Source organism: Xiphias gladius, chromosome 1, assembly GCF_016859285.1.
Source record: "Xiphias gladius isolate SHS-SW01 ecotype Sanya breed wild chromosome 1, ASM1685928v1, whole genome shotgun sequence".
Lineage (NCBI taxonomy): Eukaryota > Metazoa > Chordata > Actinopteri > Istiophoriformes > Xiphiidae > Xiphias > Xiphias gladius.
In genome coordinates, this window is record NC_053400.1 from 24,258,186 (window position 1) to 24,281,007 (window position 22,822).

Below are 22,822 nucleotides of genomic sequence, written 5' to 3' on the forward strand. Positions count from 1 at the left end.
CCATTTTTTCTTCAGTTTTATAATGTTCTGCCCGATAAAACAGCCATTCCACGTGTGTCATTAAAGTGGCCGTTAATGGTAAATCTACTTTCTATCAATTATAATTTATATTGTGGTATTATAGTGCCACCTATTGGGGTGACAGTTAACTAAATAAATCAGTGCTGTTCACTGTGAAAAATATTTACAGTGTGTTTTGGGTTATTATAATAATAGTTATACGTTATAAATGTTAGACAAATCTGATGAGAGATGGATTAAAAGTGTCAAGACTAAACTGTAACATCACAGGTACATGTGACAATAAGTAAAAAGATGTTCTTTGGTTGTGTATTTCTAATAGTTAAACAACAAAACCGTGAGAAGAGCATTTTGGGTTTTTTTTTTAGAAATTCAAGGCAACATGGCCTCAGTGTACAGTGTACTGTTTTTTGGTTAGTATATTAAAAAGGACAATAACTAGCACCACTGTCAGCTAGCGTGAAATGTCTAGTTCAACTCAGGTAAGGATGCTATGCTTTTTACAGTTGTTGACAGCAGTAAAAATAAAAAATAAAAAGTGCTGCCAAGAGTAACTCAACAGCATGAAAAGCAATCGGAATATGTTTTCAAGGGCAAACACAACACTTGCTATGATTTTCACAGTAAAAGCTTGTAAGCTTTTATTTTACAGTAAACCTTCTACACAAAGCCTTGATGAGGGGTAGACCGATATGATTTGTTCAGGGCTGATTATAATACCAATTAGTAGTAATCAAGGAGACTGATAACTGATATTTGAAACCAATATGCATTTGCGTTAAAAATGAAAAAAGTGTTTCTATTATTTTGTCCACCCCGCTTATACCAATGAAGGTAGGCTAAATAACAGAAACACCTCTCTGTATAATGCAATACAGCTCAGCAGCACCACACAATACATGCTCCAAAATGATCTTACAGTTGATTAGACAACTCTCTAAAACAATTTTAATAAGAACTGAACATTATGAACTTCATGAATGGAGGATTTATTGCAGGACTGTTGGATTAAATGACATAAATTTTTTAGCCAATTGTGTATATTTGTAATTATCAGTGGCATGCACAGGCTTCAAAGTGCCTGCCTGCATTTTATTGGTTGCTTTCGGTGTAGAAAAATACCAATGTGCATATGCCTGGTAGCGCACCAATGTTCTTTAATTTAATAGTTTTATCATATATTATTATCACCATATAACGTAATTTACCCCTCCCATTCCTCCTTTTAAAAATTAAATGCAGTAATGTTTACTCAGAGTACATTTTAACCAATTTAGTTTGTAGTTTTAACAGAGTACATGTTTACTCAAATAATACTACTTCTACTTGAGTAACATTTCTTTTAAGTAACAGTAATGAGTGGCCATTCAGGTGCTGACATGCTGCATTAAGCATATTGTCTCATTTCCAGTGGCCAATAGTTGGTAGCTGGTACTGGTTGCATTTTTTGCTGCTCTATGTCAACCCCGCTAATTTCGCTATTTTCTTCATTAGAGCAGCTAATTACCCCCTGTACATTTAAACTCTCTTTTAGCGACTTTCTCTCTAATTCCACTGTTGTTTACATGCTATTCAGATCTGCTAGTTACTTTAGCTTAGCAGTTAGCGATGGCTTCTCTCTCTCTCGCTCTCCTGCTCTCTCTTGCTTGGTGTGTCTTGGATCAACCAATTAACTTGTTCATAGGTTTGTGGGTTTTTTTGCAACTACAGCGTATAGGATTGTTATGTTTACTGCAACTTCAGCAACATTTGCGGCCTTAAGGCTCAGCCATACCTTACACATAGCTCCGCTCACTCAGCGGGGCTGCTCCAGTCTGCAAACGCATTTGTCTGTGCCCATCTTTGCCCTACAGCCTTCAGTGCTGATAGGCTATTACTTGTGACATGTAACAAATCAGATAGTGCTGTGGGTGGGACATTCTTCAAGAATGGTGGTGACTACACAGACAGATGTGGCTGCATCAGAGCACATTTTTAAATTAATCTATTTTTATCAACAATTAGATTTTTTTTTTTTTAAAACAATTCCAATAGTCGTAAAAATGCTGAATTCTGGATATAATCAGGGAGATGGATACTCGGTCGACCCCTAGTCTGGAGTGTGTGGTAGTTGCAGTATTTTAGTATAAATTTACTAGGTTTTAAACAGGTTTGACAAAATAATCTCAAATCAAGGTCTGCTTACTAGGTTTTTCCCCATGGCTTTCAGCTACATCTCACAGTCATCATCAACGGATGGAGTTCACTTAGTTGTCATGGAGATAGCGCTGTTGTCGTAATAGTCAACAGATAAAAGGAGGGGCGATGCTGGGGCCTAATGGTTACCGCATGACCTCAAAATCCACAGATCAATTCCTGGCCGGGGGGGTCATATGCTGTATGTCAATCCCTCTCTTCTGCACTAATTTTCTGTCTCTCTCTCTACACTCTCAACTGTCAAATAAATGCAAAATGCCAAAAACAATAATCTTTCAAAAAGAGATAAAAGGTGGTCATATATGGGATGTCACGTGATGACAACTAAGCCATCTCCATGACAACTGCACAAACTCCATCTCCAGATCAAAACCATGAGCTACTGTAGAAAGCTTCAGAAAAAGCTAGTAATTAATCTTCAGATAAAATAGTTCTGTCAAATATTATTTCCAAGGTCAAAAATTAGCTTTCATGCTCAAGGTTAAAAGTTGTTCTGAATCTAAATTTTATCTACTTTTTTTTTTTAAATTAAATGATAAAAGGGACATGGTTATGTAAAACACTGATCTTTTTGCCATTTTCAAAACATGACCTCAAAAACTCTCAATGTGTTATCAGCCCTACAGAGGTTAAATGCCTAGGATTCCCCACCAGTCACACAGATCTGAACAAACCTTTCACGTAAAATCTCAATTGACTTAATCTTGAAAACCCTCCGACAGAAACTATTTTGCTACCAATATTTGTTGTCTTCATCTTTAACATTGTAGCTACTTATTAATACTCTGCAATGATGCAGGTCAAACAAAGACTCTGTAACCCCACTTTCAACCAGCACTGAACACTCAACCTAGTTGGTCAACAGGTCTTTCAATTAGGGATAGTAAATGTTAGACATTTAGCCAACAGCTCATCAGTGGGAGTGGATATTAACAGTATGGGTTGAAAAGCCATTTCGACACAGACCTTTGCTACAACTGTAGAATAGAATTTCTGAATAGTGGTGACAAGGAATTAAATTGTAGTAGCACTCTCATAAGAATGGGGTCAAATGCAGGTTGAGCATTCATTAAGTAGATCTGTGTCATACACAAGTCTACTGTCTGAAAGGGGGTTACGTGTGTGTGTGTGTTGGTAGTAGAAGCCTGACTGCTTTGAAAATGAGACCCCTAATAATGGTAATGTTTTGTTCAAATTGCAAAATTTCCCTATACCTCCCAGTAGAATACAGCAGACAAATATCAAACAGACTGAATGTTGATTGGTTTGTAGTAGTGGGAAGCACAGGGATTAGTGTAAGGGCTAAACCCTGTGCTAAATTTAACCTTTTGACTACCCACATGCAAAGCAAAGTCAATAAACAGTCACGGTCACTGTTAACAGAGAAAGTTTGCATGGTCAAAAATATCACCACCACTGTTCTACTGCTCTAATTACCCAAAAATAATTTAAGTAATTGTAAATAGAGTGAAAATAATTCATGATCACTTTCACATACCTTTCAAGGTAGAGTCATTCATCTTTTCACTATTATAAGAGAAACGCTAAAAAATATTTATGAATATATATGAATGAAAAAGGTTACGATACTTGCAGCTAGTTTCCTAACGGGTTTTGCACTTTGTGTGTGTGTGTGTGTGTGTGTGTGTATTTGTTGTATCCACAGGTGGTATAAGAGACAAGAGAGAAAACGTTATGTAAAGACAGGAACCATACATCACCATGTATCTACCATACAGCTAAGATAAAACAAACGTTTATTTAGTCTGCCATACTTACAAACTTTGGTTTGCGGTCTCCTTCATCGTAACATGACGTGCTATGGTGGGAAGAACCCTTTTTCTTTTGAGATTTACTGTCCCGTCCGGATTCAAACCGCTGACTATAACTATCCATTTTGTTAAACTTAGGCCTTCTTCACGAGCTGGTAGCTGTCAAGAACGTTTCACTCGTATGAACTGTCTGTAACGATAGCACACACCTTAAAATGGTGATGGTCGACGCACGCAGAATTATCTATAAAATTACCGATTTGTCTTGAATTGGCTGGACATCTAACGCGGATTAACACACAAATGCTAATTCCACCAGTTTGTCAAAATCAGAGAAGTCCATACCTATCTTCACTCCCAACAGTCCGTTTAGCTAGCTAGCAAGTTTGCTAAACTATCATTCACCGGTGGCTTTACTTAGCGCTAATCCAATTTATGGACTGTCACGTAATGCTTGAATATCCGCTAACGGCAGGAGTGCGGTATATTACACAACGGTTTTCTTCATTTGAAAAATTTTATCCGGCTATCAACCGAAAGCTACATAATCATTACAAGTAGTCGGTGAAGTGTCAGCCGAATAAATTTATGATGCAGATATTTTTGACAGACCCGCGCGATGAGGACGTCGGCTCCGTGTGTTTAATCCAACCAATAGCATCCTCTGAGGCACAAACATGTATTCGTCGTTGGTACATCCCCCTCTGTTTACAGTTGAAAGGGCATTTCATTGGCCGCAGTGAGCTGTCAATCAGACGTACTTCTCGCTAGGGTTGTTCGTTTTAATTGTCCTGGGTCTCCCGTTGGTGCGATTGTGTATAAGCTGGATTTAACTGGGTTCGCAGAAATTGCAACACTTTGTCTGCAGTTATGCATGGCATGCCGGATAGAAATGATTAAAACCGCAGCTTTAAAACCATTAAAACTTAACGGTCTAGACTCAACTACAGGGCACAATTTAATCAACACAAATTACTAACCATGCGAGTTGCCAAAAACAAATGTAACACAAAGGCATCCAACAAAAGTGAATGTGCCGAATTTTAAAGCTCAAGTCACACCTAAAAACTATTAAAATAGTTCTTGGGAATGGAAACTTTGTTTCAGTGCTACACGATTAACAAGACAAAATATAAGACGGGTCATATAAGGCCTGCTATGCACAGTTGATACGTTTAAAATGGAATGACTGTATTTTGAAATTGCACAACAAATCATAGATGAGAAAAAACATCTGTGTGTGGATCATTTAACCAAATTAATATAACTCACTTGTCAGGTATAAAGTTAATTTTCTGCATATTTTAGAAAATGCAGGCTTTCATGGGATGCGTCAATTTGAACATAAACTGGTGCTGGCTGGTGCTGGCCATTTTGTTTTGTTTTTTCAAAATGAGCTTTTACAGTGAAAGTCTAAAAGTACTTTACACTGTTGGTTTTCAGCTCATGTGTTCTACTCAAAACATAATTTGCTCCCCAAAGATGGACAGTATCAGAGAAAGTTCTTCAATGTAAATCCAACCAATAAGAAACCTTTGTGTCCTTGTTAGTGAAACTCATGAATTATAGGTGAATATATTAATTGTGTGGATTATTGACAGTGAACCACGTGATATTAGAGACTGCTCTTGGTGGATGCTCTTTATAAGCTGTTCTACAGTTGATGTTGTCATTCAGCAGTTACGCTTGATCATGCAGAACGTTCTTCTTGAGGACAATAGAGTTTATGTAACCTAATGATGGCATTAGGTTAAAAAGCCACATGTAGTATTAACCTTACCACTGGCTTTGTGCTTCTGGATGGCTGGGAAAAGTTGCAAATCCTTTTAAAAACTCAGCACTAGACTCCAGTAATAATTAGACGTGTAGCCTACTGACAGTTACAAATTTAACAACAGTTGGTTGTAAGTTTGACTTACAGTTTTTCCAGGAACATATTCTGGCCACTGGCAAAAATAAGTGGCCTACAGTATATACTTAGCAAACAGACAACAGGTCACAGATTTCAGCTGTCTCCTAACTCATGTAATTTGCTCAAGTGCTATATTTCAAGCATCAATCTTTTACAAGTGGAGGAGCAATTCAGTATAATTATACTTCCACTATTATTATGTCAATTTACAAGAACGCAATTGAATCGGACAACTTCTCACTCATAGGTAAACTGATAGAAAGAATGAGATTTGTATAAGCATGGCTTGTAAGTGAATTGCTGAAAACAGATTTGCCATTCACATTTTGAATTTAAAATGTGTTTTTATTTTTCAAGGCAAAATTCGAAGTCAAATGTCGCCACTGAATGAAACCTTCAGCTGTGAAGTCAAAATTGACTTTCTTTTTTTTTCAACCTCTTGAAATCTTGTTATCTTTAAAGACCTTTAGCTGTAGTCCCTGAAAAGTTGTCCGTGTGGCTGCCAGTAGTGAGTTAACACTCTTGATCTAGCCAAACACAAGCCTTGTTGTGCCTTGCTAATTTTCTCAGACAATGAGAGATATACCCTTCATAATCGGTCAAAGAATTACCACAAGGATATACATTCAAAATCCCCAAATGCCAAATACTAGAAATTCAAATTGTCTTGTATGATAACGACATTGATCTCTGCTATTAGTATTTCAAGGCAACATTGCGATAATATTAAAAAACATGAACATGAACAATTCTAAGAATAGAGTACTGGTTGTTAAAATGAGCCTCAAGGGTATTCAGACTAGTTTTTCTAGAGAAAATATTGTGTATTAAAGTCACTAAAGTCATAGACAAGAACAGAGTTTGAATGATTATTTTTTACACAGGGTTTTGAAGAACTGAACTATGTGGGCATGTTTTATTTATTCTTATAATCTGTAGTATCCCAACAAAAAATGTCATTTAAGTGCAGTGGTTGGGCCCGTAACAACACATTTCCACCTTATATCAAGGTCTTCCATTGCATGCATTGAAACAATGAACAATTACTAAATCATTTGAGAAAATAACATAGAATGAACATAAAAAAAATGGTGACATCAGAAATGTTCTGTTTAGCTTGGCCATGAGACAAGAGTGTCAGAATTAAACTTAAAGACTTTGACTCAGTAAGGGAGATGTTATCCTCACAATAAAACTTTATTACTGGACAGTCCCATTTCTATTGCTGGAGCTTCTGAGTAAAAACTGCTATAAATCTTGTGAAACGTGTATATCTGTAGTAGGCACTGTATTAACATTTCAGTGTGCATGTACTGCCATCTTGTGGTACCAATTAAAATCACTGTCACTACATTTGAAGTCTGGGTTTTTTAATTGATAACAAAACCATGACACATGACCCTCGTTTTTTTTTTTTTTTACAGATTTTATACGGTACAGTGTCATTTGTCCTTCACAAATTCATTCACAATATGGAAGTGCTATAAAAATACACAACCATTCTGAAATGGATGCATGGTAATGCTTTCCAAAAACATACAAAAAGTAAATTGTAATCACCATTCAATTGTTTTCATCACCGGAAGCATGATAAAACTCTGGTAAAACATTTAAACCACCTCGGCCCAGTGTATGGACATGACAAGCCAATCCAGACAAATTTCACTAAACAAAACTAAAGAAGTAATTAATAATGTCATATTGGACACTCTGTAAGATTATCAATAGCTCAGGTGAAAACCCGCCCACATAAATCTCTAACTATCTGCAGAGCCAAGAACCACTTGGGGTGAGTGAGAAACTTTTTTTTGCTCTAATTTGGTTGAACTGAATCTTTAATACTAAACTCTACCGTTAAATACACACTTCTTGCCCAGCTCCTAACTGCAATCTATATAGACATGGAGATAAAAGGGGACGACAATACTTGCAAGTAAATTCACTTGATTTTTTACTTACTCTTTACAACAGTCTAATTAAGAAAAGAGTTGTCCATAACTAAACAGAGAGAAAGTAACCTAACTAATCAGTCGTTTCTACCACACTGAAATTTCAGAGACAGCTTTCCGGCCAACCTGGCCAGTCAGAGATGGCCTGGTGCTTCAATTTGTTACTGGGGTCCATATGTTTCTATGTGTCTGAGGGTTGCTACTGGAGCCAAGGCTGGTTGCAGGTGGGCCCTTTGTGACCAGTCATCCTCAGATGGCCCATTTGGACTGCTTTACAAATTGGTACCAAAATCAATACCCAAAATCTGTGGCCCAAAGCCTGGGCCAAGAATTGGTACAGATGGACACACTGAACTTGGTTGGAATGGCCTCCTGAACACTAAACTAAAATTTAACCAAATGGTAGAATTAAATTTCTTACACATCTGACTGTTCCATAGACAACATTGCAATGTGAACAATGTAACACATGGGATTATGGAAGACAACTGCACAAGCATAATCCTTTTTCCTTCTGTATGTGCCAAAGTACTAGTTAGTACAGTTCTATTATAATTTAAAGTACAGTACAGTGAGCTGTATGTTTTTCTTCATTTATATGTACATATATTACCCATGAATATACAGAATAATAATGGTGGTTGTGCAAACTGCATATAATAGGACTACTCGTGATGCAGAAGGCAATGTCGGGTTTGCTCTCAAAATTCCCAGCAGTCGCTATTGGATATAAACTCATGTTATTCTCATTAGGATAAAGGGGGTTTTAGTTTGGCGAATTTAATGGGCATCAGTTCACTGAAAAATGCGTAAACATTTTAATGTAGCGCCAAAGGGATAGAATTTAAATCCCTTTTGGGAGCCAATTAACTCTGATGGCTAGATTCGGACTGGCGTTGGCCTGTCCCAAGTAAGCCTAACAACGACAGATGCAACTCCATCTATATTACAACGGCAATTCACCAACTCACTGAATTCGCCATGAGATCAGAAAGTCCCACAGTAAGAAGAGGTTGCTCTTTACCACTGCATGTTTCACAGTCTTTTCTTCTGAAGCAAGTCAACCAAAGCCTTTTACATATCCTAATCTAAGCTGAAAACCTATCCACAAAAAAAAATAGATTTAAAAAACGCAATAGAAATATTAGAAAGTATTTTGACCCTCCCGACACGCCATACCTGTAGAACCTACGTAACGTAGGTTTGTTCGGTTTGCGTATTAGCGAGCATTATCGTTGTCAGGAGGAGAATATGCATTACAGAATCAGATAGTCATTATCCACATGTGCTCATTGTAAACCTACTGGTATCGTTATTTACACATCTACGGTTTGGACGAAAATGACCGATTTGACAGATTCCCTGACGAAAGAGGGCTGGTACGTAGCATGGTAGCTAATGTCAGGGAGCTAGCTAACTTACTGAGGTGCCAGATTGGTTTTGGCTAATAGCACTATTTATTATATCTTTACATTCGATTTTCGCAAGGTTTCCGAAGTACACGCGGCCACTTTAAGTTGTGCTGATTGTTGCAAGGTTATCGGTTTACCGAAAGCGAAAACAAGGCTCACTCGCTGAGGCGCTAGCGAGATAAATAATGTTAGCTAGCTAATACACACATAGCATACCATTAACATAATACAAACTGTTGACGCTACAGTTTGCGTTAACTGTTGAGTAGTAATAATGTCACATGCAGGGGTGGTCAAAGATACCAGCGGAGGCAGTCGTTCGAGCGCCGACCTGGTTAAAGTCAAAAACTTAAAGTGCTTTTGAAATTCAGAACTTGATGGCAGCCGGCATTACTGTACAGTAGCTGTATCAGAGTGCTGACTGTAGCCCATCTTCGTCTACAAAACATCCGACTACAAACATTTCCCCATTCCAGTTTTGCATATTTGTTAATGGGATTACTGGAGTTACTGGTTACTGGAGTTTACATTATTTCTCTTAGGCTAAATTAAACCCAGTTAGTAGTGTTATATTATACAGATGCGTCAAAATTTAAGGACATTTAACATTGCCTCTGAGGGGGTCCTGTTTTTGGCCCATGGTATAACCTTTCCAAAGATGCTGAGGGCTTAACTCTGCATCACCGGTCCTCCCGCCGTAAAATAAATCCTTACTAATACGCGATTAAGTCTTATCAGGTGGTGAAACAAATTTAATTTGAAATTGCTGAGAAAATTGTAAAAATTCAAAGGTTTTAACATTGTTAAAACGCCTTATTTAGTTGTTAACCGAACTGTGTTTTAGACGTAATTGTCTACGCTATACGATTTCTTTCGATTGAACAGCTGTGGATAGATGCTCTGTTGAAACGTTTAATATTTCAACATTATTGTGGCTAGACATGCTCACCTACTTCTAGAAAACTTCCGCTAACTGCATCAACTTCCCTCTCCACCTTGTGTGTCATATTACAGGTACCTCAGTGATGAAGGCATAGCAGAACTGAAAGGATCTGCTGAGAAAATACCACACAGTGACATTATTCGTATTGCACTTGACGTAAGTTTTAGTTTTAGTTTTAAAGTTTTACATATGAATTATCGTAGTTCCAGTTTAAGATGAGTCTGCTTTGTATTTGGGTTTGCAATGTAAACTGTTTTGGGAAATGATTTTTAAAGGTTGTGGTAATTTATTAGGTATTCATTGCTTTTCAAATGTACACTGATTGTACGCAGCTACCGTACATTCTAATAAGACAGAGTATCATGCACATTGACATCAAATTATCTCCCTTTTCTTCTTTAATAAGCAATCTAAATCCAGCCCATTGCCCACCGACCTATTCATTTTCATGTCATATAGAGACAACTATAATGCAACCATTATGATTAGTTAATAAAAAATAATAATGATGATGTTAATGATAAGAATAATTTTTTACATTTCAAAAACAAAAAAGGGTAATATAGACAGACGAGATGCAAACACAAAAACTTTAACAAGTAAAGAAGAATCACAAAGAGTTGTAGAACCTGTAATGCTCTTCTCTAAGTATGCGAGCCTATAAGGAATGCAAATAAGACAATAATACTGATTCCCCAACCTACAGTAGCTGACAATTCTAGAGCATACAGTAGTTGCATTTACTGCAAAAGCCTTGACCTTAAATGTTGGCCTGCTGCCAAAAGATCTCAGCCTGCCCTTGGACTTATTACTGCTTACCTGGTTGAACCAACATGTAGTAACTTTGCACTGGAGCATGTAGGGGCTTAAAAACAGTAAGATTTTTAAACCAATTTTGATTGAACTCAGTAATCCATGTAACTACATATTAAATCGTCTATTACACCCTATAATATATACTATATGGTACTGCAAGTACTGCAGAGTTGCCAAATGTTTACTTGCCTGCTTTGAATTGGCTCCATGATGTCCATTTCTGCGACTGCGGGTACAGCGGCTCCTCCCTAACATGTGAATGAATACATGTGAGGCACAGTACAGTGTAGGTTAATAAATTTTTGGAATTTATTGAAGGCAAACTCTATTACATTATTCATTTCATTATGCCTCTCACATTATTTAATTCGTTTAAATTAAGCAGTATCTCCTTTGCAGAGTGATTTTAGGTCTACTGGAAGAAAATTCCTACCGTCTGATATCAATAGTGGAAGAACTGAGAAGGTGAGTGGTTCCAGAAAATCTTATTTGGTCATTTCAGTGTTACATTTATGAAACTTATTGGGAAATGATGTGTTGTGATCATTGTTTTCTTTTTACAGCTGAAAGCCACTTCACTGCATGATGAAATTAACATTTGAAATGCAGTTCTTACTAGTGCCACTAGATGGCCCTAACACACTAACAAACGAGGATCAAAGAACTGCTTCTTCACCTGTGAAACTGGAGCTGAGCAGCTGGAGAGAAAATGTTCCATATATTGTCAGAGGATTAAGACATGTAATTAAAACATGTCATTTTTTTTATGAGCTTAACCCCGGCTCCTTTCAGCCTCAGAATAAGAAGGGCACTCATGTAACCCTGGTCATACACTCAGCCACTCAGCCACTCTGCACTCTGCGTTCTACAGTGCATAGTTTGTCTGAAAGAGTGAATGCCATTTGAGGTTTAAAAATTACAATACACTACATACAGATTGTAGTATTTAATGTAGATTGCATTTACACATTTTACACATTTCTTTTCACTAAAATAGAAATCATTATTTGAGTGGATAGATCTCATAATTGCTTTTAAATAAAATAGTCACTGTGAAATTAATGGTAAGCCATTAAGCAGTTTAGAGGAATAAATAAACCACTGCTGACAGTGGTATGCCAAATGGAGAGAGGTTTTTTTGTTTTGTTTTGTTTTGTTTTGAGATGCCTTCGATTTTGCTCGTATTTCACTATTGCAATCCTCCCCACGTGTCGCTGAATTGGCTTCTAAGCCAGAATTCTTTTGTTGTCTCTTGCACATGGCCAGTTGGAGGGTCCATGTGTTCTCCAGGTGCAGAAGGTGAGGAACATCTCAGCTCCTAAAGACCATGAGGAATCCCAGGGTGCGCCTAGAATGCTGCGTCTACAAATGACAGATGGGCATACCACCTGTGTTGGATTGGAGTTTAAACACCTGTCTAAGATCAGGTACCCATATAACAGTTTTATTAAATTTACGAATATATTAAGTTTACTGCAAATAACTGGATGTACTGTATTGCAATTGTTTGGGAAGGTTAAAATCACTGTTTAATACTGGTAAAAAAATCACATTAGTTACCTTGGTTTAAAAATAAATAATTGTAAAAAATAAAGTTTTAGTAGCAACACAGATACAAACCAGGGTGTTATTTAGCCAGTTCCCCATATATTCAAAGCAAATGTGTAAGATTCTGCACACACCCTTCTCCTTCACCTCCTTGTCAACACTCTCACCCCACCACATGCCTCAATTTTCCCTTTATCTGCAATTTCCACACGGTGGCAGCTGATCTAACAATTTCCAGCCTTAATTACATCTCCATCCCAGCAACGGTGGCCTTGGTGACTGCTGCCATGGAGACAACCCAGTCTGTACAGGTGGAGTGGCCAGAATGTGGGCCTTGACTTCCTGATAGGAAGAGAGGAGAGAACAGAACAAATCCCCTCTTTATGAGCTGCACACACACTCTGGCTACCAACAGCGGTGGTTAGTGTTTCTTATGAAAGTGTCCGCTTTAGTGTGCGTGAGGCCATGAGTGAGTGGCAAAGAAGGACGAGATGGATTACAAAACTGTTCATTGTGTGAGACTGATAGAGGGATGACAATCAAGCATTAAGTAGCAACATTGATCAGAGGGTGAATAGTGTGTTTGTAGGATTGGATGTATGCGCTTGTGCGTGATTGAATCGAGGATAGAGAGGGCTTCACTTCTGCATCGGCCGCTATCATGAGGCCGCTAGCGTCTATCCCAGAGGTTTGAGTGAAATCCCTAATTGTTGCTTTGGCATCCGGCATCAGTAGCTGGAAATCCCTCTAAGTCCCTGTGCTTTCGTAATGAGAGAGGCAGAGGCCTTATCAGGCCTGATGAGATAGAGGGGCTTTTAATTTACCATGAGGATGGGTGAGCAGCTGGGATTATTAATAGTCTCTCCTAGCCTCGCCACCCGCCCCCTGGCGCTGCTCCATATGATTTATAAAGTGGTATAGGTAAGGCAGTAGGGTGAGGGGCTTGTTATACGCAGTTATAATGTCTTAATCCCTTGAATGTGTTTACAATTTAAGAGTTGGTTAAACATAAACATATGAAGCATACTTTCATAAATACATTTTTATTGTTTTTTTGTGTTTGTTTTTCAGTCTTAATACCCCACCTGGAACAAAGGTAAAGCTCCTTGGTACAGTCCAGGTTAAAAATGGTCTTCTGCTACTTGATGATTCAAAAATCTCTGTCCTTGGAGGAGAGGTTGATCACATGGTGGAGAAATGGGAACTACAAAGGGTGAGGGTCAATTTTGTTATGATGGCTCAGCTAATTTTTGCTAAAAAATATGGAATTCAGATGTTGGTAATCATTTAAATTCTGTATTAAAAGGCCACCACCTTGCTAGATTACTCTTGCTAGGATAATATTTTTTCTTTGCTTGTAAGAACGATCTTCCTTTACCATTAAACCTGCAGAGTCTGGCAAAACACAGCAGGAGTAACATTGGAGCAGAAGGTGGACCACCTCCTTTTGTGCCATTTGGACAGGTAAGGAAAAATAAAATTTACAATAGAGCTCCTTTCAAATTGAGTTGCAATGTGCTTATTTGATATAAACACAGGAAGAAAACAATAAACCAGAAGCAGGAATATAAAATAAAATAACAAAAACATAAAATCAGGAAAATGCAAGTTTATGAAAATAAGACTTCACCAGTGATTTAATAGAAGTCAGGGGTACTGTTGATTGACAGTAACAGCTCAGAAATGTATGCGAGTAGCCTGACCCAGGCCTGGCTCCAGGAGTTGGCCTTGATGTCCCTTTTCTTGACAATATTCTATCTGAAAAATAATAAATGAGTCCCTTGAGAAATTATTAAACCACTTTAAATTTTTACACATTTTTTGGTTTTCATTGCTATTTACAGAAAATGAAACACAGTAATTTCTCATAAAAACTACTCAGCCTGAGTCACTACTTCCTTTGCGGGGTCACAGTTTCAGAGTGGGATAGAGCCGTATCAGCTTGACACTTGGATTTTTGGATTTTCACCCACTCTGAATTCCAAATTTGCTTAAGCTTTGTAAATTTGGATGAGGAGAATTTAGGAATTCTCATTCAACATTTTCTAGATTTTCAGTTTAACTATATTTCTAATGCTGGGTCACTCCAGGACTAGTGTTGATTGAATGTCTGCTTAAGGTTGTTATATATAAATATTACCCTGTTCCAAGGCAATTAGCACTCTGAAGCAGATTCTCTTCAATCTGTGCCTGCATTTTCCTTGGCTCTGTGTTCTATCAGTCAATCAGTTCCACTTCTCCCACTTCCTACTTCTCAGAGGCATTCTCACAGTATGGAGCTGCCGCCTTCATGCTTCACAGCAGGAATTTTAAAAAGTGAGATGAGTTGGTGGGTTTTTCTCTGGACATTTTGTTTCCCCTGAAGACTTTAATTTAGTGTACATCAGACAATAGAATTATTAGCCTCATGCTCTGAAAAGATTTTCACCAGACTTTCAAGGTACACCTGAGAGCACTGAAAGAAAGTAGCATGCAGGTTTAAGTCACCATATTTACATTGTGGCTGAAGAATTAGTTGAAATATTATCGACATCACAATATGGCCAAGTGCAATATCCAAATTGCAGGAGCTGCAATTTTTTGGTAAAGGTAAAATTCATACCATTATAAATTAAGCATTGTGGTGCTACAGAGATGCCCTGGCCTACAAACCGTATTCTACAGACGTAAGGGCACATGCTTGTTTGGTACAGATCCCTGCAAAAATTCACAAAATCGTCACTTTTGTATTTTTTTCAGTGAAAATGAAATGCAAAAATTACTATTGCCAGTAAAATCATGACTCATCACAATCACAATATCTGTCAAAATAATCTATGATTTTTTTGCACATCGTTCAGCCCTAATTTACCTCAATTATCAGTCAATTTTAACGATATCAAGGTATGCAGATAGGTGTTAGTTCTATATGCCTCGCCCTTTCAAAATCAGTTTGCCCATGTGTTCGTCAGCCTGGCTTATCTACAGAGCTCACAGACATTCATGTTTGGTAACTGTTCCACCAAATATAAAAAATAGTAAACAGTCTACAGGCCAGGTTTGTGTTTTTGCGGTGGCAATCTCAAAAACCTGAGCAAAAAAAATCCCGAGTATTGGCATAGCTAGATACCACCAGGATTTATTGTGATAATGTCTTTTTTATTGTAAACTGGGTGAACTATCCTTTTAACACATAATACATTTGGCATCTTTGGCATCCTTTTTATCAGCTGCCCATTTTCCTTGTCTTCAGATCAGTCTCCGCTGGCTTTTTAATCCTGCCGCCTATGACTTTACTTTGCTGGGATTGCCAATGCAACACAAAGATGCTGAATCTGCTCAGAAGGAAAGGTCATTGCCCCAGTCAGTTGCAGACTTCTTTGACTGAACCATCACTTTCTACTGTCATGAAACAGCTGCAGAAAGTGTGGTGTTTCCATCTCATTCCTCCCGAAGTCACTGTTGATATTTTTGAAACTCAATACAGCTCACAGTTGAGTTTCAAAACATTAACCGTGGGCTGGAAGGCAGGTTTGGGATTTGAGTTGCTACTGGTTGCTACAACAAAATTTTAGAGTGTAATTTGAACACTGCAGGTAACTTCAGTATGACTCTAATGTGATTCTGCAAAATGCAGAAATTATCAAGTGCATTGATTCCTTTCTTAAAGGACTATACATGATTGAGGAGCACCTTTGAGACATGTTTTTACTCTCTCTATTTGGTCCCTGTAGAAATGTGCAAGGAAGGATGAAGTAGACAGCAGAGAACTAGACCAGAGGAAGACTCTCCAGACTCACAGTGTGGTCAAAAGTACTGACGAGAATGATGAGTTTGAAAAGCAGCGGACAGCAGCTATTGCTGAGGTGGCCAAGACCAAAGAGGTATGTAAACCCTTAACATTGGTTCTGTGTCTTTTTTACATCTTATGGAAATGGTTGTGTTAACTACAGTGCATTTAATTATATTAAGCACCATTTTGTAATTGTTTGCTTTGTCTCACAATATATTGTGTATTATAGAGGCAATCTATTATACTGTTACACCATACAATAATTGTTTTACGCAACAAATTGTAGTAATATTCAGAGTTAGCGTTAGTTAGTTTAATTTCCCACCTTTAATGGTGGACATTTGATTTCCAGGACCACTCATCTTGCCAGGTTAACAGATTTTGCTGTTTTTCTTGTTGACTGCAATTTTTTAACAATCTATTTCATTTGGTGACCATTTAAAAATACATGCTCCTTATCGGCATTCACCTTAACCTTGATTGCCTTTGACATTCAAGTAACTCTTCAAATTAAAAAACCATATTGATCCTAATCTTTTCCTCGTTAGGGTCCCCGCACGTTTGGAGGTGGAGGAAATGCAGGCAGTAATTTATCCAGTGCTGCTTCCTCCTCCCGGGGCAGAGACTCATATCAGCAGAGGAGACGAGAAGACAGGTTTGAAAGACCTGAAAGCAGACAAGATGGAAACTACCGAGAGCTGGTGAGGAGTCAAACTTGGTCCAAACCTGTAAAACAATTTAAGCCTGAGTTGAGGTGGTGGCTTTACCTCACATCACTGAGACTTCCATTCACTGTCACAAAGCAATTTAAAAGGTTGTAAGTTGTTCTGCATTCTTCTTTGGTTTCTTTGGTCTGGACTGAAGCATTATTTCATGGCTCATAGACTGGGGGGGGCATTGATTATGTTATTGTAGGAATCTAAACTGACTGGAGGTCTGGTCAGCTTTTCCAGTCAAGTGGCAGTCCATTTGTCTAGCTTTGTGTTGTGACCTGCCAGTTTGTAGGCTGAACTCAATCAGCTTTGGGTTAAACACAAAAATAGGATGGAACGGGATATTGTAGTGTTTGGCTTTGGAATGTGTTAATTATGGTTTTAAACTTGAATCTATACTAATGCAACCTAAAAGAAAACTCAAAGTGATACCCATGTCGGGGCCACTTTAAAGGGGAGGTCTTTCTGGATCTTTTTTTTTTTTCCTCCACTTTCCATCCATTCCATCTTTCTGTCCCATTGAAGCTTACTTCTGTGTCTAATATCACATCCCGTACTGTGTGTAGGTGGATGAACGTGCTCTGAGAGACATCATGGAGATGGGTTTTAACAGGGAGGCTGCTCGGCAGGCTCTGATGGATAATAACAACAACCTTGAAGTGGCACTAAACAGCCTACTGACAGGATCTTCTGGTAGCAGACCTGGCCCTGTGGTAGCTGAATCTAACAAGCCCCAACCCAGAGGTTCATACATTCACACTCACTCACACACTCACACACACACACACACACACACACACACACACACACGCACTCACACACATAGCTGCCTGCTGCCCACTTAAGCTTGAAAATTGCCCCATAGCCTGAAACAATTTCTACAGAGTAAGAGTTAGGTCGGGGGAGTGATGTGGAGGTCCTTTCAATGCAGTGAAAATCACCTACAGCGTAGTTAAAAGGTACACAGTGGCGGTTTGGCTTGTTTTAGTCCATTTACCACAAATTGTATATACACTTTACTGCCGACTATTTTCCCAAGCACACCGTAAAGAAGGACATTCTACTTTACTTGCAGTCATTGTTTTGGATTTGTTTCAGTACTGACAATCAGTTTGCAGCAACTTGAACCTTGTTCCATCACTCTAACCTACTTAACAACTCCAAGGTTTTTATGCCTTCGCGCCGGCACATGGCCGTGGGTGGAAACATTATTTTTTTGGGTTGTCCCTTCCTACATCCGTTCCATTTTCTCTGAGGAAATTTCTTCAGATTTGGCACAAACATTCACTTGGACTCAAGGATGAACAATTTAGAATTTGATCAAAGGTCAGAGGTCACTGTTACCTCACAAAACACGTTTTTGGTCATTATCCAAGAATTCATACACTAATCATGACAAAATTTCACACAAATTTCTAATAGGATAAAATGATGAAGTGATGCGTTCTGTCAGATTCAGCCTTATTGGTCAAGCATGTAAACGCATACAAGGAGTTTGACTGTATTTTTTGTTTCTCTCAATGATCTTACAGACTAATACAGTAGACAGCAGGACAAGAACAACAGATCTTAACAAACCCAAGTCAAATCAATTGTATTTATATATCCCTATATCACAACTCAAAAAATAAACTTAATACCTTTTTATTAAATTTCTTCAAAGTCTTCACTACATATATTATATAAGTCTGGACAGACATGTATGTAAACCGAAAATTGACCGGTTGTCGTAGGCACACAACCGTGAGGCGGTAATTCTACTTTATTTAACCATGTGGGACAACAACTGTAAGCTGTAATTGTTGTTGTTTACATGGATCCCCTGAGTCAGCTACAGAATATTAACCTTTTCAAATTCATCGAATCTTCAAGAAGTTTTTATGTGTCCCTATATTACTCCTCACATTTAGCGAAAGTAAAATGTCTCATTCAGTTCAGTTCAGGTTTAAAATGAGGGTTTACACCTTAAAACATCTAGTTTCATCGATGAAATGTTCCTAATTGGGTCTACATAATCTTATTTTTGGGTTGTTCTCAGCCAGAGGAAAGGGAAGAGGCAGGTCCAGAAATGAAGATGAAGAGGAAGGAGGAGGGGGAAGGCCATCCGGACCGAGCACTCTGTTTGACTTTCTGGAATCCAAGATGGGAGTTTTCTCCATTGATGGTGGGTGAACAGGTCCAGATTCCATTCTTAACTCTCTCAGGTCCACAGCAGTCAAGCTTTAAGTTTCTGCTTGATGTATTGTAGGAAGAAACACATTCCGTGATTTTAAACATGGGTGATGTTGGTATACTTTTTCAAGCCAGTTCTTAACAGTACATCAACATGGACAGAATCATGATTGGTTTCAGACAGATGGCTATCTTGCTATCTGGCTATCTGTTTGTGAGCTGAGGGGAATTAAGTCAGGTTGTCTAAATGTCTCAATTCAGTGATTGTGTCAAGACCTATGTAGCACTGGGCTACATAGGTAATTTTTCCACTGCTGTATATTTCAATATTTGATTGTCTTTGACCAAAGATGATATGGTTGGGCAATTCTATTTATGATTTTCTTGTTTTTTATTTACTACTGTTCCCCTCATGTTTTTGTTGAGTGTTTTTAGTGAGCTTTAATCTAAATTTGATAACTGTGTGTGGTACATGGTAATGTGGTCTTGTCAATATTAATTCTATTATTTATCTCAATATTGTTTAGCCAGAGTTTTTGATTGCAGTGCCCTTTCTTTTTTCTCAGAGCCAAAGAGCCAGGCACCTCAGAGACATCATGAGAGTAAAGCAAATTTCTCCAACTCAGACTATTACTCCAAAGACACACCTCAGACCAAGTTCTCCTCGCATTATGACCATAGGCAACAAAGGAATGACAGACCACCTCGCTTCCACAGGGACACTGATTTCCCCAAACCTGGCCATGAGCCTCTCTCTAACTTTACAATCTCCCAAACATCAGCTCACACCCAGCAGTGGAAGGGCCAGGAGAGATGGCCACGAGGTACATCAGACAGATCGCAGAATGACAGGAGGGAGATGCGAGATGAGCAGAGTTTTCCTTCTTCTTTCACGACTACATTCACACGTTCAAAAGAACCTCAGCAGCAGATGGAGTTTAGCGGTTCTTACCACCAGCGATCCAGAAATGGAGATTGCGGTGGTGGGAGCATGGTTGGACCGTCTCATAGGAGAGGGGTAAAAGACCATGTACCCGCATCTAAACTGACGAATTCTGCAGGAAGTGAGGTGGAAGGAAGAGGAAATAATAAGCGTACAGACAGAACTGAAGAAACCAACATCAGCAGGAGGAAGGGGAAGATTGACCGGCCAAACTCAGACCACCTTGACCGACAAAGGGATAGTGGGCCACCAAACTTTAACTTGAGGGGAGGAAGCTCAGGGACATCGCAAGAATTGGGGTTATCACGCGATTCTCGGATCATGACAGGGGATCCTTCTCATTTCCAAAATGGAGATGTGGAACACAAAAGAACTGGGCCAATCAAGCCAACAAACTCGTCTTGTCCCACCAACAAGGAACCGCCCCCCAAGAAAACCACTTCTAATAACTCAGGACCTAAAAGAAGGTCAGGACAAGGTAGAGGTCAAGGTCTTCGAGGACCAGAGAAAAGTCATATTGTGGAACATGCTTGGAAACCTGGAGACCAGTGCCTGGCACTGTACTGGGAAGACAGCAAGGTATGTTATTCCTGGATTGGTAACATAGCAATAGCTGATAATTGTTGAAAGAATTATGCGTTCAACTTACTGTATATCAAGTTAGAGAGAGTTCACTAAAAAAAAAAAAAAAAAAAATTACATATGTACACAAATGATGTGACATGTAAACTGTCTACAGTAAGTACTAAATATTGGATAACTGAGACCAAAATTTGTGGCAGAATTAAAAATAACTAAATCTGCTACAGTGACAATTCACTGGTATACACTGTGGTATTCAAGAAATGTCAAATGTGTCTTGTTTGACAGTAAGCATGTTAAATGACATCAAAAAATAATCAGTGTATTTGTGACTCATTTTCTCTCGGTGACAGTGTTGACAGAGTCTTAGATTTGTTTGTCATGTTGCAATTAATTGAATTAAAATTGTCTTGTCTTGACACGTGGACATGTTTGTATTAAAATGATATGTTTTCTGTTTGTTTCCGTCTGTGGTTTTATGGTTTGGTGTGCGTATGAAGTTCTACCATGCCAGAATAGATGCTGTGCATCCATCAGGCTCCACAGCTGTGGTTGTGTTTAGTGATTATGGAAATTGCGAAGAGGTCCTGCTGCATAACATCAAACCTATTGCTGCTGATGTATTGGTAAGGAGAAAGAAATCATATTAATAACAGAATTTACCATCCATAATTTCTAAGATCATAATGTGTTGGTTGATGTTAAGTGAAAGCAGCTAATTAAACTGCATTCAAGTGGGTTGAGGAAAGGTGAGAAAATATGAATGACATCTAATCTGATTACCCACAGTAACATCACAACCATATCAAATGTACAATGGCAGGAGGAAGATGATGGTTACTACGACAGTTCACTAGAGTTTCGCCGTGGGGGAGATGGACAGCCTAGACGCACGAGACCAACACAGCAGTATTACCAGCCACCCAGGGCACGAGATTGATGTGACTGCGTTTACACTGGCAAGTAATGAAATATATGAAATTGTATATTTTTTTCATTCATAATTAAACATCAAACATCAGTGTGTGTACAAAGTGATGAATCTTCCTGTTCTAATATGGAATACTTTTATTCATAACCTCCTACTCTCATCATGGTGGGAGTCTTGAATTATACAGTAAACGTGAAATTATATACTGTACAAAAATAGTTTGTAGGCATTTCTGTAACCTTGTCTCCTGCATTATTACTTGCATATAATACATACTAGAAACTGTCTCCAATCAACAGCAAAACAAAAAAAATTATGTAGAAATTGATTTTATATAATAATTTTTAACTTCCACTGCTTCTGCCGCACCATGCATTGTGTAAAAACTATTTCACAAGGTCTGCAGCTTTTCTTATCTTACAAGATGCCCAGATGCCATCAAAGTCCAAACACGGTTAATTCAGTATATTTATTTAATAATTATCTCTTTTTTCTTCTCCTCCATCCATCAGCGTGCTTGTTCCACATCCTTCCACGACAGAGATTATGTCACTTTCTGCAACAATCCAGAGTGCTTCCTGAATTTTTAAGTGTGCACGTTGTCAGGCCATACAGGACTTTCCAAAGGGCTTGGACCTCATGCCAAAATAAAAGAAAAACTGACATGAGCACCTGTTGTTTTTGTTAAAGACATATCTACTGTATATGTTGTGACGATTTGTTAAATGGATGCATTAAAATAAACAGTTATAGTATGTAGCTGATCTGTTGTTTTGATGTGTTTTATTTTTAATTAATTATCAAAGTCAAATGATGAATAAACTAATGCAAAGCGAAAAAAGAAACCTCTCAGGGGTCCTTGGTTTATTTTTAAGCTCTTGACAGTAGTTATGATTAGCAGTTAGTTTTAGTTCGTCACTAAGTTAATATGAGTTCATTTTAACTGATGACATGATGTTGTGAAAATCTGCTACCAAATTTGCTAATTCTAGTATAGCTAACATCTGTCATTTCTTCTCTTGTGGATAGAAATAGGCAGTACAAGTCCACAGCAAGCATCACAAGCTCATTTGTTGTGCTCTCTGAAGCAAATCCAAAGCGTAAGACAATCTCTTCCCCTTGTAATAGAGATGGTTACAC

The 22,822-nt window shown here is 38.2% G+C and overlaps 2 protein-coding genes across 10 annotated transcripts in view; one reads left to right on the plus strand and one right to left on the minus strand.

The window, feature by feature from the left end:
- LOC120792858 (protein diaphanous homolog 3-like) overlaps positions 1–4,648 on the minus strand; it is a 162,282-nt gene extending 157,634 nt beyond the window's left edge. For 5 of the 7 annotated variants that reach the window (XM_040132283.1, XM_040132274.1, XM_040132266.1 and 2 more), the window contains exon 1: positions 3,997–4,641. In XM_040132283.1, coding sequence (XP_039988217.1) covers positions 3,997–4,113 — 117 coding nt within the window. In that variant the 5' untranslated portion in view covers positions 4,114–4,641. Of the gene's footprint in view, positions 1–3,996 lie in introns of all 7 variants that reach the window. The other 2 variants (XM_040132259.1, XM_040132252.1) reach the window with 2 other exon arrangements.
- Positions 4,649–9,022: 4,374 nt separating this feature from the next.
- tdrd3 (tudor domain containing 3) lies at positions 9,023–22,446 on the plus strand. 3 transcript variants are annotated; one of them, XM_040133917.1, is made up of 14 exons: positions 9,023–9,229; positions 10,277–10,361; positions 11,421–11,486; positions 12,288–12,448; positions 13,641–13,782; positions 13,962–14,033; positions 16,283–16,432; positions 16,890–17,042; positions 17,621–17,798; positions 19,093–19,218; positions 19,793–20,748; positions 21,252–21,377; positions 21,575–21,710; positions 22,195–22,446. In XM_040133917.1, exons 1-13 carry the CDS (start codon positions 9,192–9,194, stop codon positions 21,689–21,691), a joined length of 2,370 nt encoding a protein of 789 aa, XP_039989851.1. In that variant the 5' UTR covers positions 9,023–9,191; the 3' UTR covers positions 21,692–21,710; positions 22,195–22,446. The 3 variants fall into 3 exon arrangements, with proteins under 3 accessions (XP_039989851.1, XP_039989866.1, XP_039989858.1); XM_040133924.1 differs by lacking the exon at positions 9,023–9,229 and adding an exon at positions 11,585–11,762 and having other exon boundaries at positions 10,344–10,361; XM_040133932.1 differs by lacking the exon at positions 22,195–22,446 and having other exon boundaries at positions 21,541–21,654.
- The last annotated feature ends 376 nt before the right edge of the window (positions 22,447–22,822 follow it).

Bases quoted from the DNA above. Each gene is read 5' to 3' on its own strand.
- tdrd3 (XM_040133917.1), top strand. From the start codon at position 9,192: ATGACCGATTTGACAGATTCCCTGACGAAAGAGGGCTG. The intron at 12,449-13,640 runs GTACCCATATAA...TTTGTTTTTCAG, and splicing joins AAACACCTGTCTAAGATCAG to TCTTAATACCCCACCTGGAA. The intron at 21,378-21,574 runs GTAAGGAGAAAG...GTACAATGGCAG, and splicing joins CTATTGCTGCTGATGTATTG to GAGGAAGATGATGGTTACTA.